Below are 15,848 nucleotides of genomic sequence, written 5' to 3' on the forward strand. Positions count from 1 at the left end.
GACCAGCCCCTTACTTCTCCAGGACTCAGGTTTCTCCAAAATAAAGAGGTGACGATATCCTTGAACTCATGGGAAGGTGGCCCATTAGTTGAAATGGGAAGACACCGGATCTAGTCCTTGGTTGGAATGGACGGATGGCCAATGCCAGCTTCCTTAGAAGAGAACCCACACAGGGCTCTTGAAATACTGGAAACTTAACTCTTCTTCTAAGTTCTCTAAGAGATGCCCTGGTGGAGGGTCAGGTGGCTGGGATGGAGGATAGAAGCCTCAACACAGTGTTGGCAGGGCTACGTTCCCTCCACAGGCTCAGGGTAAGGAATGCTTCCTTCCTGGTCCAGGGAGGACGATCCTTGGCACCCCTTGGCTGGTAGAGGCATCCCTCCTACCTCCCCCTTCATCTTCACGAGGCCTCCTGCCCTGTGCCTCTGCCCCCACGGGCCACCCTGGATCAGGGCCCAGTATGACAGTCTCATCATAACTCAGTTATGCCTATAGGGACCCCCTTTCCAAATAAGGTCCTATTCACAGCACCAGGAATTAGGACTTCAGCTCACCTTTGGAGGGGACAATTCTATCCATAACTGTCCCCAGTCCTCTATCTATATCCTCAGCAGTTAGAGCAAGGTGGGCACACACAGCCGAGGCCCAGGGGCCTGAAGGAAAGCCCGGACCGCCTCGGGGCCCACTCCTGCTGCCGGGTCAGGCTGACGGGCTAAAACCTCCTGATGCGTGTGCGCCTGTGTGTTCCCCCAGATGGGGCCCCGTCCCTGTCTCTGCCCTCCCTCCCTCCCATCAGGCAACTCTGCCATTCCCTGTATTTCCCTGCTCTAGAAATACACGTGGGCGGAGAAGCAGAGAAGATGCTGCTTGAGGTCAGGATTCCCTTATTTCTTCTTTTTGTTCCCCCAAGTTTAAACTTACTCTAGAGAGTATGATGTGGGCTGCAGAGACGCCAGGCCAAGAGCGAGGTGCCTCTGAGGGCTAAGAAGGCCAGGGAAGAAACCCCACCCTGGGAGGAGCACAGAGAGGGTCTTCTGGCCCTGCCCTGCTCAGCAGCAGACCCCGAGGAGGGGCAGGCCACAGAAGGGATGCTGGGTGGGGCAGGTGGGCTGGCTGAGCCCAGACAATGGCTCCCGGCCCTGGAAGGAAGCAGTGGAGTCACAAGGGGACCACAGGGAGCCAGCTCCTTGGAGGACATCACAAGGGCTGGCTTAAGTCTCCAGGAAGTCACGGAACCCTGGGGAATGGGGGACCCCAGTGGTGAGTCCACCTTAACATCTCGCCTCTCCAGGGGCTCAGGGTCAGAGCGAAGTGGATGTCAATAAGAGAGATAAATGCAGCAGACACAAGACAGACAAAAACTCAGGGGCAGCCTGAGCGTCACCCCCCTTCATTCCTGACACTTAAAATAATGTCCTGCAGGCATCAGAGGGAAGCTCCCAAGCCCTGTTGTCTCTGGGCTTCAGGTGGCTCTACAGTCCCCAAGAGGCCCTCCTGCTTGGTTCCAGGCTGTTCCTCCACCAAGACGGGGGAGGCTGGAGGAGATCTGTCAGTTCTATGGACAGGAGAGAGATCCAGAGAGAGGGTTTATGGGCAAAGCAACCCCCATTCCTCTGTGAGAGTCCAGTCAGGGTGGACGAGCGGGGAAACCAGGTCTGGACCTAGGATGCCAGCCCAATCCACAGCTTGGCCCAGGAGTGGGATGAGGAGGAGGGCGACCGTGGCACAGGTAAAGTCCGACCCAGGGAGGAGGCATCCAGCCCTCCAGGTTGCAATGCATGCTGGGACAGGAAGCCTCTGGCCAACACCAACCACCTGAGGAACAGCAGCATCTGGTACCTCTGAGCCTGAGGAGGGGCCAGGCCCTAAGGTGGGCTTGCTCTTTCAGAAAAGGACCTGGAAAAACCAACAGGAGCTGAGCCCTGCCCCGAGTAGACAGTCCACACTCACACAGGACCTCCACTGAACTCTTATGCTCGTCCCCAAGTTGAAGATGTGGAAACTGAGGCAAAGGGATGGAAGCCCCAGGTCATTCAGCTATGGTATAAGATTCGAGTAAGCTCACCTGTAAGAATGTCCATGATAGGGGCTTCAAAAAGCAAAAACAGGATATACCGAGTAGAGCAATAAAGGAGACCTTCTTTAGATCAACAGATGAGGAAAGAACTCTGTGGGAAGCTGTGTGAGCTGAGACCTGAAGAAACTGGCCAAGAAAAGAATGAAGAGAATCATCCCCGTGAGTGGGAACAGCATGTGCAAAGGTCCTGTGCCAGGAAAGAACAACATGTCCAACAAATGGAGAAGAGCCAGTGTGTCTGGAGCACTTTGAGAGAGAAGAAAGGGGTCTTGCAGACGACACTAGATCATGGGAAGCTTACTGGCATGAAGAGGAGTGGAGATTTCATCCTATGTGGCAGGCCACTGGAGGGATTAAGTGATAAAATGACGTGTTCTGATTTACCCTGATCAAGAACAGCACAGAGCTTGTCTCTCACACACAGGGGGTCCATAAAAGGCTGTGGAACATCTGAATCAACAGTCTCAAAAGAGATTTCAGGAGAGATGGAAATGGCTCGGTTTAAGAGAGAGAGAGAGCGTCAGATTCCAGCCTTTGCCCAGGAGAAGAACAAACAGTTCCGCCTAATCCAAATTCGCTTTCATGCTCTCTGCCTCCGCAGCACCGCGGCCCCTGGAATCCACAGGCACGTCACGACAGAATAATTCCAGTGATCGTTATCAAATGCCTCTATTTAGAACAGCTCAGAAGATTGTATTAGCACAATCCAATATTTATGAAATGACACTCTGCTGTAATGAGGGACTGAGAAAATTAAGATGAGAAGTCAGCGTCTCGTCTCTGGGGAGAAACAGCGGCCTGGGCAAAGAGCGGCCATCTCACTCGGCAGCTGGGAACACTGGCTTTCTGATCTGTAAAATGGGAAGGACAGTAGCAAGGGGCGAAAGAGCGAGGCCCAAAGGATGTGCACCCTTCCTTCCTTCATGACAGAACCACTGGATAAGACCCCTTGCCCGTCCATCCACGCAGCCATCCAGCAAGACGTTGTTTGGTGAACACCTAAGGATCTACTGCGGTGGACACTGAAGACACAGCGGGAGCAGACTGCCACGGTCCCCGGTCACGTGGAGCTTCTCATCTGGGGGCAAAGCACACCCTGAGCAAACAACCCAGCTATGACATGTGTCATTGGGAAAAGTGCAGTGTGTGGGGGTGGGGGTGGGGGGGCTCATTAGGAGCTGTCCCAGACTGAGACAGGAAGAAGACCAGGAGGGCAGGGTGGAAGGAAGCTTCCATGGAGAGGACCATGTGAATCCCTGACACAGCAGAGTTGGAACATTCTGGAAACTGACAGAATCCGCTATGAAGTGAGCACAGCGGGGAGTGGGACTGGATGAGGGTGAACGCGGAGGCCGTTGGATCAGACGTCGAGGCCTCAAGGCTGCAGTGGGCTCTAGTCTTCTCAGAGCAATGAAGCCACAGAAGGACTCGAAGCAGAAACTAGATAGGGACCAGGTAGGGAAGAGGGAACAGGCACCGGCTGATATTCTAAGATAACCTCTTTGGTTTCTGGATAGAGAAAGAATCAAAGTCAAGAAGCCTCTTAGAAGGTTCTCCAGTTACCCAGGAAAGAGCTGGGGGAGCTCTCTACCAGCAAGTGGTACAGAGACAGAGAGCTTGGAAACACCCAAGATGCACTCAAGGGGTAAGGCAGGGGGTGAAGTAGTGACTTGAAAAACGGGGAACTCTGCCCTCTGGGTTCTGAATCAGCAGCCGAGTGGGTGGAGTTGGTTTTCCCAGGACAAGGAACAGTGGGGACCGAGGAGACAGGGAAGGAGGAAGGAAGGATTAAGAGCTCAGTTTTGGAGATGTTGAGCTGGAGAAGCCTACAAGACCCTGCAGGGCCTCGGGTGGGCCGAAGATGAGCAGAAAGAGCAGGCACACGTACACTTTCATGCACACATCCCTACACACATACACGTTACACACGTGTCAACACGCACGCACACACATAACACACACTATAGGATCCAGATTTATTCAGCCAATATCAAGGATGGCCAGCAGGGCAGAGAACATGTGACATGCTCAAAGTACAGGTATTTGGGGCTCTTGGTGTCTCCAGCAGGAGGAACGAGTGTCATCTAAACCCAGGCACTTCTGAGGTTAAAGTCAACCTGGTTAAAAATCCTGATAGGACAACAGCTGCAGAGGTTGCTCCACGTCACCGTCCTCATGGGCACGTGCAGCTGTGGGTGACTTCACTAAATGAAACAAGAAGCTAACAGACCCGAAATGCTCCTTTTCATACTACAGCACACCTTCGTCCTTCCCAAGGCTTACACTAACACTCAAAAGAAACTTACACAATCCGTACCCTCAGTAGCCTCTATGCAGAGCCATCCAGGGGCCTTCCGCTTTGGTCCATGAGGCCACACCCTCAGCTGAACATCTCCAAGCATCTTCTCTGCCTCCAACTTAATGGCCTCCTGGAAAATCCCCTTCACCAGAGGTGGCCGAGAAGACACTGGACAGTGGGCTGTGTAGGTCTAAAGCCCATAAGAGAGATGTGGGCTGGAGTCGTGAATGTTGGAACCACCAGGGGACAGACAGCATCAGAAGCCAGGGGAGCGGTAAGGCCCATGGTAGAAAGAGGACAGAGCCACCCAAAGAACACGGATGCTTAAAGGTCAGAGAAAGCCAAGGAGAAGACAAAGGAAAGCAAGGCCCAGCATCAAGAGGGGCTGCTGGGAAACCAGGACTGGGTGGGCTGTGGGAGCCCTCGGCCCAGAGGACCCACAGAGAAAGGCCACCCTCTCCACCTGCCAACCCAGCGGGGCCAGAGGGAGCTCTTAACTTTCCCAGGGCTGCAATTCTTGCTGCCTTGTCTCACCTCTTTAAGAGGCACCTCCTCCAGGGGTACCCCAGTCCCCAGGTGTTCTCCCTGAGAATGAGCACATCTCCTCTGGGTATTCCCCCTAAAATGCACCAGCTGTCCCTCTCCTCAGCCCGCCTCACGCAGACAGCCATCAGGAGTTTGCCCTGGAATCTTGGCTCCATTGACTGGGGACAAGCTGGGTATTCAGAAGGTCAGGACACTGACTTTTGGAGTGAGGCTCTCACTGTGGAATTTTCCCTATGTACTTGCAACCCGTGTCTGTGCAGCCTGGAGAAAGGGGCAGACTTCAAGTCTTCCCCCAGATCCCCAGATCTTTCTTCCCTCCCAAATCTCAAAAGCAAAACCCAGTGACACCCTAGGACTAGCGAGAATCTCGAAGGTAAAAGAAATCCTAAAGATCTCTAAATCCAGGTGATACGTGACTCTCTCTACATCCTGAAGAACTCCCTCAGTCACGGTTTGAACTTCTCTGAGGATGAGAAACTCACTTTCTATGGAGTTATCTTAGGCCCTTTCAGACAATTCAATCCATAAGCAATTTCTTCCCCCATTACAGCCCCAAAAGAGACAGATGGCATACCTGTAGGCACTGCTGGGTCCAGCATTGGCTTCTCCCACGTGTTGATCTGCTCCCAGGTGAACCCATTGGTCCCCAGGGCCACACTATATCCACAATTGCTGTAGTGCTCATCAAAGGAACAGCCACCTGCAAACAGAAGAGATATTGGTAAATACATCCCCGCGTCTGAGGCTGGGTTCGTTACCCTTGTCTCATGGGTTCTTCATTTACGGCTTTGCATTTTAAACTCTGAAGAAGACTAAGAAAAAAAAAAAAAGACAAGCAAATCGGATTTTTATATTTGCTTTGGTGCTCCTAGGAAGGGCACTCGCATCTGCAGGCGCCCTGTTTTAAAAAGTTAATAAGGCTCGTTACATTGATTTCAATCTTCCTTCCTGAGAAAGTAAACAGCAACATCTCATTCTAAGTAGGAAAGATGAATGCCAGGGCATGCCTCTCTAACTGCTCCTTCAACATGGAGAGACGGTTCGAGGCAGCAGGAAGGGCATTAGCTGCAGAGCTGGACCCATGCCTTGGTTTGCAAAGCTGGGCACGCTTGGCCCACGTCTCAGTTTCCACACCTGCAACGTGGAGGGAAATACCATCAAATGAATTAAAATAGGAAAAGCAAGCGGCACAGAATATGGTCTTGAGGCCCACCTCCTTCTCTGTGAACTCGTTCTGAAAACCCACGTTTCCGTGGAGCAGCAAGCGCATTGGTGAGAAGTTAAATGAGCGTACACCAAGAACACAGGAAAGTGGATGCTGATAACGTGTGAAGCTTCTCCTTTGAACTTGAAGTTCGAGCCATCCACCATCTGACAGTAACTTGTTCACTCAATATGACAAGGATTCACTAAGCATATGCTTTGGGCCAAAAGTCCCCGGGAGGTGACAATGAAAGATGTGGGATAGAGAATGAAGTCTCCAGCTAGGACAGGGTGGTGTGCCCAGAGAAACGGGTGCCTGCAGATGTTCTGGAGGTGGGTAGGGGAAGAAGTGGAGGAGAATTCACAGGACTTTAAAGAGCGGGAGCCTCTCGGTGGAGGCAGTCCAGGGGGGCACACAGAATGTATGAAGGCAGGAGGTGGCAGCAGGTCCGATTCCCACAGCAGCTTGCAGGCCGGTCTCCCAGACACACTCCACACTGTCCCTCTGATGTCCCCTTATGCTCAGAGACATCATCACATCCTTCCCACTCCTGTTCATGCCCATGTGTTCCCCACCATACAGAGAATGACATCTTCAACAGACTGAAAGTCTTCATGTCCCCCCCCCAAAACTGATATATTGAAACCTACCCCCCACCCCTGTGCAATGGTGTTAAGAGGTGGGGCTTTGGGGAGATGATTAGGAGAGCCCTCATGTATGGAATCCATGCCCTTATAAAAGAGGCCTGAGGGAACTTGTTTGCCCCTTCTGCCACACGAGGACACGGAGAAGGCACCATCTATGAAAATGGCCTCACGAGATGCTAAACCTACTGGAAACTTGATCCTGGACTCCCGAGCCTCTGCAACCAGGAGCAATAAATTTCTATTTTTATAAATTTCCCAGTTTCATGTATTTTGTTTTAGCAGCACAAACGGACCAAGACAGCACCAAGTGAATCTTAGGCAGGCAATAAATGCTAAGGGCACAATCACCTGTTCTTCCAAGCCCTAAGCTTCACCTACCTAACCCCGCACAATCACAGGTAGGCAGTCACCCCCGAGCTGACTGCTGACAGGTCTTGTTCCCCGAATGACCAGGGGCACAACTCTGCTTCACAGACCTTTCCTAGACTTTCCTAGGCTGCATGCTGCCTCCAGCTGCTGAGCTATGATGTTCATTTCATTCTGCAGCAAACACGTTCCCCTTACGACAGTCTGACCTTTGACACTGGGGTTCCAGGCCTCCTGTGGTGAGGACCTCCAAAGGGATGGGAGAGCTCACTTAGCGTGGAGTCGAAAGCTGCCTTGAGCCACTATCTCTGTGGGATATTCAGACTCTGCTGCCATTTCTATCCCACTCTGCAGCATTTGTCATCCCTCAAAGGGACTTCAGTGTCTCTCTTAGAGAAGACTTTCTGGAAACGGGCACCTGTCCTGCACTTGATCACACCATCATCTGAATCTTAGGACACGTGGCTCATTCCTGGGCTCCAGGCAATGCAGGAACTACAGCTGGGGATGGATGTAATTTCCCTCTGAGATTTATGTCAACCCAGAACCCAGACCACCATTTTCTGTGTTAATCAATCTTTTCATCGCTGTGGCCAAAATACCCAACAAGAACAACTAAGAGGAGGAAAAGTTTATTTGGGTCATGGTATCAGAGGTTCCGTTCCTGGCTGGCCAACTCCATTGCTCCAGGCCTGAAGTGTGGCAGAACTTCATGGCAGAGGGCCCAGTGGAGGGAAGCTGCTCAGGTCATAACAGCCAGGAAGCAGAGAGAGCAAGAGAGGTGCCAGGGCCAAAATGTAAAACCTCAGAGCACACCCCCGATGACCTACTTCCTCCAGCCAAGCCCCACCTGCCTGGAGTTACTCCCCAGCACGGTAGTCTTCCCAGTTATTAATCAAATGGATTAATCTACTGATTAGATCACAGCTCTCATAATGACACTGTCTCACCTCTGAACATTGCTCCCTTGCCAATCACGAGCTTTTCGCGAGGAGAGACCTCAGATCCAAAGCAAAACAACATTAAAGGGATGCTGTCTAACTGGTCACTGGTGCAGCTGCAGAAGCCTGATAAATATAGAAGCCGAAAAGTACAGCGTGGTGACAAAAATCAAATTGAGGACAGGAAAGGAAAGAGAAGCAGGACAGAGGAGGGAGTTACAAATCCGGGCTGCAATTTCCCTCACGCCCATCCGCTAAAAGGGCGGGGGGTGATAGGTTTGACTCTGCACTTCTGACACCCAATATGAAATGGAAAAATTGGCCAGGTACCGGACACTGTGTTCATGCAATAAACATCAGATCACTCAGGAAAATGACAACCAGTCCAAGGGTTTAGATCAGACAAGGCTCCTCTGCAGGGACCGTTGTAACAAAAAACCTCACATCCAGGAACGAAACAGCACCCCATATCTGAAGCCACATCCACATCCCAAGTGCATGGCCCATCTCACGGAAATGTTTCTTATAATCATTCTTCGATATAAATCGATAGCATCACCCAAACCCACACAAGGAAGAGCAACTCACCGGGACCCCAAAGACACAATCTAGGTACCCCACACCCTGCTGGTCTGGCTTGATTCCGAGACAAGTGTTAAAAACTCTTCAGGAGCGAAAATACACTTGGAATATTTTCCAAGAAGTCACCCCTGGGTTTTCTTCCTCTTGGTCAACAGATTGAGAAACAGAGTGGCTGTGAGCTCCGGATCGTAGCCTGACCGCCATCGGCACTGCCAGCAGGGCACAACCTCCTAGCCCACGGTCCTTCCCACGCCTGAGCCATCATTTCCTGGGCTGCAGGGACAAGGTGACCATAAGGAAACCTCCCGTTGTAAGGTCTAAAGTTCCAGAGCCTCAAAAGGAACTGGGAACTCTCAGGGACGGCAGAGACACAGAGCCACGCCACCAGCCCAGGCCCTGACGGTAACATCAGGGCCACTTGGGGCCAAGGAGGGAGGAGAAGAAAGGGAAGCCATGCTGCCCCTGGACTAAATAAAGCAGGAAATATCAGACCCTGGATCTTACCACTGAGCCTCTGGTTCTTCCAAAAATGGCTTCTCTTTTGGTATAATTCTTAGAGGCCACAACACCTGATCAGAAAAAAATAAACAAATGGCCCAACCATGGCTGCCTGTGTTCAAGGGAAGACAGATGTCTGGAGAGGTTTCCTAAGGAAACTCATTTGGAATGCTGACCCCATTCAGGTAGGAGGAGCAGGTGGCCCCATTTAACCAACGTCAACCTCACCACAATCATTTTTTGTGGGAAACAAAAATCCTACCTTCTCCCCCCGGAGCTAGGATCTGCCTTCCGAGGGCACAACCTGGTTTGATGAAGACCCCGATAACTGCAGGACAGGGAAGGGCAGCCGCTGTCCGAAGACCCTGAACAGAAGAGCGACACCTAAACAGAAGAGCTATCTCCCTGGGCAAGTAGAGGTGGAAATGTGGCAAAGGCCCCAGATGCTCTGATGGGAGTCAAGCATAAAAAGTCAACAGAGAAATGGGAAACTGTAGCAAGGAAATTGGATTTTGAAAAATCCATTTGGATTTGGTAATGTATAGCATATCAGCATCTGTAAGGGAAGCAAAAATAGTGCAGGATACATACTTTAGGATACATTAAAGCATAAATAAAGTTTATAGTGCCAATCAGAATTTTTTCTAAACATGAGCTCTTCTTCTGAAAATGAGAGAGAAATAGAATTCAATAAAAATACAAATGTGTCTGCCTCTGCATTTTTCAGATACGATCCTGTGTATTCTTGAGCAGAATTAAGTTGAGAAGAGGAACTAAAGATTTGCTGGGATTCTGCGGTGTGCCAGGCACTGTGTATTTGAGCTCTGTAGATATAAATGTAAATCTATACACCTAAGAATGTAGGTAGCTCCAACACAACCCTCTAGACATGGGCAAGCAAACTTTTTCTGTAAAGGACAAGGCATTAAATATTTTCAGCTTTGGGGCCACCTAGCCTCTGTCACAACTAGTCCACTCTGCCACTGTAATGCCTAAACAGCCGTAGAGAACATGCAAGCAAAAGGCACGGTGGTGTTTCAATAAAACTTTATTTACAACAATGGTGGCAAGCCAGATTTCTGTCCAGGGTTCTTAGTTTGCCATTCCTGCTCTAAGAGAAAAGCATTGCCTTCTGTGTTTTATAGATGGAAAATTGTTACCAGAGCTCTATAAGGGACTTGACCATCTGGAAAAAAAACATACAATAATAATAACAGTAACACCTCTTTTCATTGACAGCTGGGTGTGAGAAGGTCTTCAGGCCCTACCTCCACCATCTCTAACCCTCAGGGCAAGTCCTGCTATTTGGACTGCATCCATCTTACAGATGCAGCAGCACAGGCTCAGAGAAGTAAACTCACCCACCGGGAGCGGCAGGGTGAGGACATTAGCCTGGAGCTGTGGTACCAAAGCCCAGGTGCTCAGCCTTGCTCCAACCCTCCGCCTTGAAGAATGCTTGGTGTTTCACAGAATATGAGTCTCACCCTGCTGCTTCTAGAGTACAAAGTTGTGCTTTAGTGAAGATAGAAAACTGGGAGGAAGGAAGGAAGGAAGGAAGGAAGGAAGGAAGGAAGGAAGGAAGGAAGGAAGGAAGGAAGGAAGGAAGGAAGGAGGGAAGGGGATGAAAAGAAGTGGAAAATCTGCCTTCCGTTGCTGTACATGGTAGGTACTACTCTAGTGAAGCTCATAATTTTGATAAACATAATCAGAAACCATGCTGATCTGCTGTGAGCGAGGATGCTCAGAATCACCCGTCCCAGGCATATGTAGCACAACTGAAAGTCCTAGGAGAGGGCTAAGTATCCATCCTAATGGAATGCAGAGGACACCTGCAGATCTGGAGCATCTGAGGTCACATCACTATGTCTCTGCAGCTCCAAGTTCCAAAGATCCAAGAGAACAGGAGCATGCCACACTGTCCTGTACCTGGAGTGTAGCCCACAGGTTGGGATTGACCTTTAGTCAATGAAGGGCTAAATGGACCTTCACTCATGGAGAGCTGCCAGGATGGAGCCCACACAGGAGACCCTTGACCATCCATCATGCTTCCCTTAGAGGCCAGCGTGAACCCAGTAGAGGCCTCACAGAGGGGTTGGGATTTAGGGCTTAGAGGTCAGGACCTTTTAAAGAGCATTCAGCCTTTTAAAGAGCATTCAACCTATATCCAGAGAGAGAAGGGAGTTGAAAGATAAGTAAGAAGAAGCCAACAGACCAACACATAAGAAAGAAGAGTGAGCAGAGACCATGAACAGGCCAAGAAGCCACCAGAGAAATAAGATTATTAGCAATGGGTACAAAACAAGCACTAAGACTGCTCAGGATTCATATATGAGCAGATGTGGAGTAGGGATGCCAAGGCAAGGCATCCTGAGGCTACGGCAAAGAGATGGAGACAGAAAGCTACTGAGAAGATGCAAATCCCACTAGACCTGAGCATAACAGCAATAACCCACACACTGGGCAGGCACTGAACTGTTCCCAGTTCTGTACTAAGTGTTTACCAACTGTAACTCCATTCATGACCATAATCATTCCGTGAGACCAATACAACCGTAAGGCCCAATTTTATGCACAAAGAAACTAAGGCATCAAAAAAGATATGCCCAAGAGCACAGACTTCACAAAGAGCAAAGCCCGTCTTCAAATCCAGACTAGATCACTTTGCACATTGACCCATTACATTAGCTTGTCATGGCAACGAACTGGAAAGACACCTTGACCTTGAAAGGCACAGGTTGGGGTGGCTACACGCTCTCCCTCGGTCCTGTAAGAATGCTGCTGAGCCAGTCTGCATATACCCTGCCCCCAGATCACTGCCTGGGGCCAAGATGCCAGTCTGCAGTCTTGTAGTGAGGCATGGCATAGCCTCTGTGCCTTCAACTCCCAGTGGAGGCCAGGGCATGGTGGGAAGGGGAAGAAATAGAGTTGGAGGCTCAAAATCAGGCAGGAGATGTGGAGAGAGCTCCCTGGTGAGCTTTTCAGACTCAAGTGTAGCAGGAATAAATGGTTAGAGGGCACAGGAAAGGGAGATAGGATCAGGATAGTTTTTATTATTGTTTAAGTGGAGGGCAGTTTAGATGGTCAAACTTTTTCTGTAAAGGGCTCGATAGTACATATTCTCAGCCTTGCGGGGTTGACTTAGCCTGCTCTCGCTGCCATTAACAAAATGGCACATGCAAAGTGACTTCAAGAGTAGACATTTATTTTCTCAGTTTCTGGAGGCCAGGAGTCCTGGAACAAGGTCCAGTAGAGCCAGTTTCTGGGAAGAGCATGCTTCCTGGCTTGTAGATGGCCACCTCCTCACCACATCCCACATGGTGCAATGATATCGGCAAAGAATGCACTCTGGTGTCTCTTCCTAGTCCCGTGGAAATAAGGGCCCAGACCCCATGACCCCATCTGATTTTTTTTTTATTATTTCCCCGGTACTGGAGATGGAACCCAGGGGTGCTCTACCACTTAGCTACACCCCAGCCCTTTTTTAAAATTTTTTTTAATTTTGAGACAGCATCTTGCCAAATTGATGAGATTATCCTCAAACTTGGAATCCTCCTGCCTCAGCCCCGTAAATTGCTGGGATTACAGCTGTGCACCACACCTGGCCTCTGCAAACTTTTTGTGGGCCCTATCTACTCCCGAATACAGTGATGCCAGAGTTAAGGTTTTGACAGGTGAATTTCAGAGGGACACAATTCAGCCCATATCATGGTGCATTAGTTTCCTTTTCTGAAGATCAAATCACCATAAACTTCGCATCTTAAAGTTCTTATCTACAATGTGCAGTTTCTGTCAGCAGAAGTCCAGGCACTGTTCTTCGGTCTCACAGGCTGAAATCCAGGTGTCAGCTGTGTTCTTTCTAGGTCTTGGGGTTCTCTTTAGAGCTCCCACGGTTTGGGCAGAATTCAGTTTCATATGGTCTCAGGACTGAAGTTTCTCTTCTCTCACTGGTTATCACTCAGGGGCTGCTTTAGGCCTTGGGTGCCACTAACAGTTCCAGGCCACCTGTCCCCTCCATGAGCCCTCTCACATTTCTAACCTCTTCCTCATCTGCTTCAATTAGGTTCACCCAAGACAATCTCCCTTCTAATGGGCCAAAGCCAGTGAATTCTGGAGCGCAGTTATATCCACAGATGTCCTCACCTTACTCAGATACTCACACCTGATCGGGGGAGTGAAATTCATTCTGCACACGGTTCTGAACAGGGGGGCTGTGATCACACAGGATGTATCAGAAGCCGGGAATCTAGGGGTCATATCAGAATTCTGTCCATCACAAGCCAAACATGTGGCCTTCGTCACTGGGACTCAATGAGCCACTGTGGCACAGAAGCAATGTGGGCTTGATTGTGTTCTTAGACCATTCTATTTATTCTCACTGTATTCTGAGTTTCCATGATTTTCACTTTACAAGAGACAATTCTTTTGATTTTCCTAACCATCTAAAAATGTAAAAACATTTTTTTTCATTTATGTGAAAATCAGCACAGGCCCAAATTTGGCCACTAGGCGATAGTTTTCTAACCTCAACTCTGGTGACATAAAATTTTCCATTGTAAATACCGTTTTAACCCCAGTGTCACGTGCCACTGTTTAAATGTGTGATGTCACATACTTTTGACACTTCTCTCCCATTCCTCAATTGTAAAATGTCTCTTCCCTCCTCTGGGAAAGGAAGTGGGAACATGTCTTCCATTCTGAGGTCACCTGCCCGGCCCTAGGATAAGGGACTTCGTGAAGAACTAAGACGCCCTGAGTTTACGTAAGCACTTCACCTCCATCACAGCGTGTGTTGCTCATGGGTAAGGAGGAGTGCTCCCACTTTACAGACGTGGACACTGAGGCCAGACAAGATGACAGAGCCAACACTCCAGTCAAGGACTTCTGCCTTGGCCAGAAAGCCTGAGAACCAAGAAAGCCTCCAAGGTAAGAGCAAGCTACAACATCTATGCGTCAAGGTCAAAACAACAGTGCAGTCCCTTGATTGACAACTGTGAAGAAATAAAGACATGCAATAGCAGAGCATGAAACTAAGAGCCAGCGCCCGTATGACCGCAGGCCCACGATGCCAACCCTGCACTGTGGACACGTGTGTTCTGAAGATAAAGTACCCCAGCCCCCAAATCACGGAGCCCCCGCCCTGGTGCCGACAGATGCTTTGAAGGCAGGGCAGAATCTAAGTGGGGCTTATTAATCGTGAGCAGCCTATCGCAGGGAGCCGAGTCTTGCCCCCGGAATGAATGTAAACCAGCCCTGCATAAATTGAATTTCTTCTTTGAATATCTAATTGAATTTGCAAAAGTGTGTGCCAGGGGGGTGTTTAAATAAGTGCACAAATATGATAAGAAGGCCTTCACACCATTATATCTAATTCAGTAAGCAAAAATAATGGCAGGGCACGTTCCAATTAGTGTTTGATTTATTTGCTTTAACAAATCCAATTAGTAGAATGTTTTATAAAGTCATCCAATGTCAGACACTCATGGACTCAACAGATAGAAACAATACTCTTAATAGTAAAAAAAAAATGTTCTAATGCTCTTTGAACCGTGAATTTATTATAAATAAGATGATGTCTCTCGGATGGCTTGGACACTCCCCAAGGTCCAGGGAAATGGGTCTGATCTGCTCATTTGGTTCTTTCTCTCTGAGACTCTGAGTAGCAACTCGGATTAATGTGGCCCTTTGTATTAAATCCAGGAATGAAAGCAACAAAGGTGGACATTAGCCAAGGGACTTCATAGGAGAATAATGAACTTGCTGCTGGTTGTCTTCTGGAACAGAGATGGGATCAGACTTCTGGCGCAGCACAGCGATGCAGGAAAAGCACAGGGTTAATGGAAAAGGTGATGTCCTAGAACCTGATCCTGTGTCCTTGTGCCCTGACAGCCTCTGGGTTTCTCTTCAGTGGGGCTGGTGACCTCAGGCATGCTCACCTTGGGTGGGGAATGGTCTTCTCTGCCCAGCGACACATCGAGATTGCTCATGGATGTGTTAATATAAGGGACTCCAGCGCCAGCAGCTGAGCTGCCTTTTAAAATTTACTTATGTAGCTGAATGACCTTAGTCAAGTCATCTGACCTCTACTGCCTCAATTTCCCGGTCTGTAAAACCAGGATGCCAACCGCTTCCAACTCTGGGCATTGTTATGAGGACGAGGTGAACTTTATATTTGTAAAGCCTTGGAACAGTGCCTGGAACACAGTAGTTGTCAAATAAGTATTTGTTAAATTAATATTTAATGCCGACGTATGAATTCAAAATGGAAAAGATAGCTATGTTGTATGTGTTCAGCTTGCAGAATCTCTTAAAACAAACAAAATATTTAAAGAAACTGTGTGTGAGTGCCCATATTTCCTGTGTGGCTCATCAGCAGCACCCATGGTGACATGCCACTGATCTGCACGGTAACCCCAGCCTCCTCGACACTTTGCCACTGACCTTGGGCAAGTCGTGCAGCCTCTAGGGCCAGGGCTCCCTCCAGGGTAACAGAGACCATGAGTTAAACCCCCCACTAGGGCCCTTCCGCTTCTGACAGCCCACCAGACTGTGTGGGTGTCCTCCTCCGTGGCACCCACTGGCCGGGACCCAAAGAGTGGCAGGTGCCCCCAGGAAATGAGCGCCTCTGCTCCACCCAGCTCCTCCAGGTGGACCGCCACGGCCTTTGTCTGGTCCACGTGGGTGCGCAGAA

The 15,848-nt window shown here is 49.5% G+C and overlaps 1 protein-coding gene across 4 annotated transcripts in view; it reads right to left on the bottom strand.

The window, feature by feature from the left end:
* The window catches only part of Ptprt (protein tyrosine phosphatase receptor type T), a 1,029,624-nt gene that overhangs the window by 764,198 nt on the left and 249,578 nt on the right, over positions 1-15,848 (bottom strand). For all 4 annotated transcript variants that reach the window (XM_078051815.1, XM_078051813.1, XM_078051814.1 and 1 more), the window contains exon 2: positions 5,497-5,622. In XM_078051815.1, the coding sequence (XP_077907941.1) occupies positions 5,497-5,622 (126 nt within the window). The remainder of the gene's footprint in view (positions 1-5,496; positions 5,623-15,848) is intronic.

This window comes from Ictidomys tridecemlineatus, chromosome 5 (assembly GCF_052094955.1).
Source record: "Ictidomys tridecemlineatus isolate mIctTri1 chromosome 5, mIctTri1.hap1, whole genome shotgun sequence".
In the NCBI taxonomy this organism is placed as follows: Eukaryota; Metazoa; Chordata; class Mammalia; order Rodentia; family Sciuridae; genus Ictidomys; species Ictidomys tridecemlineatus.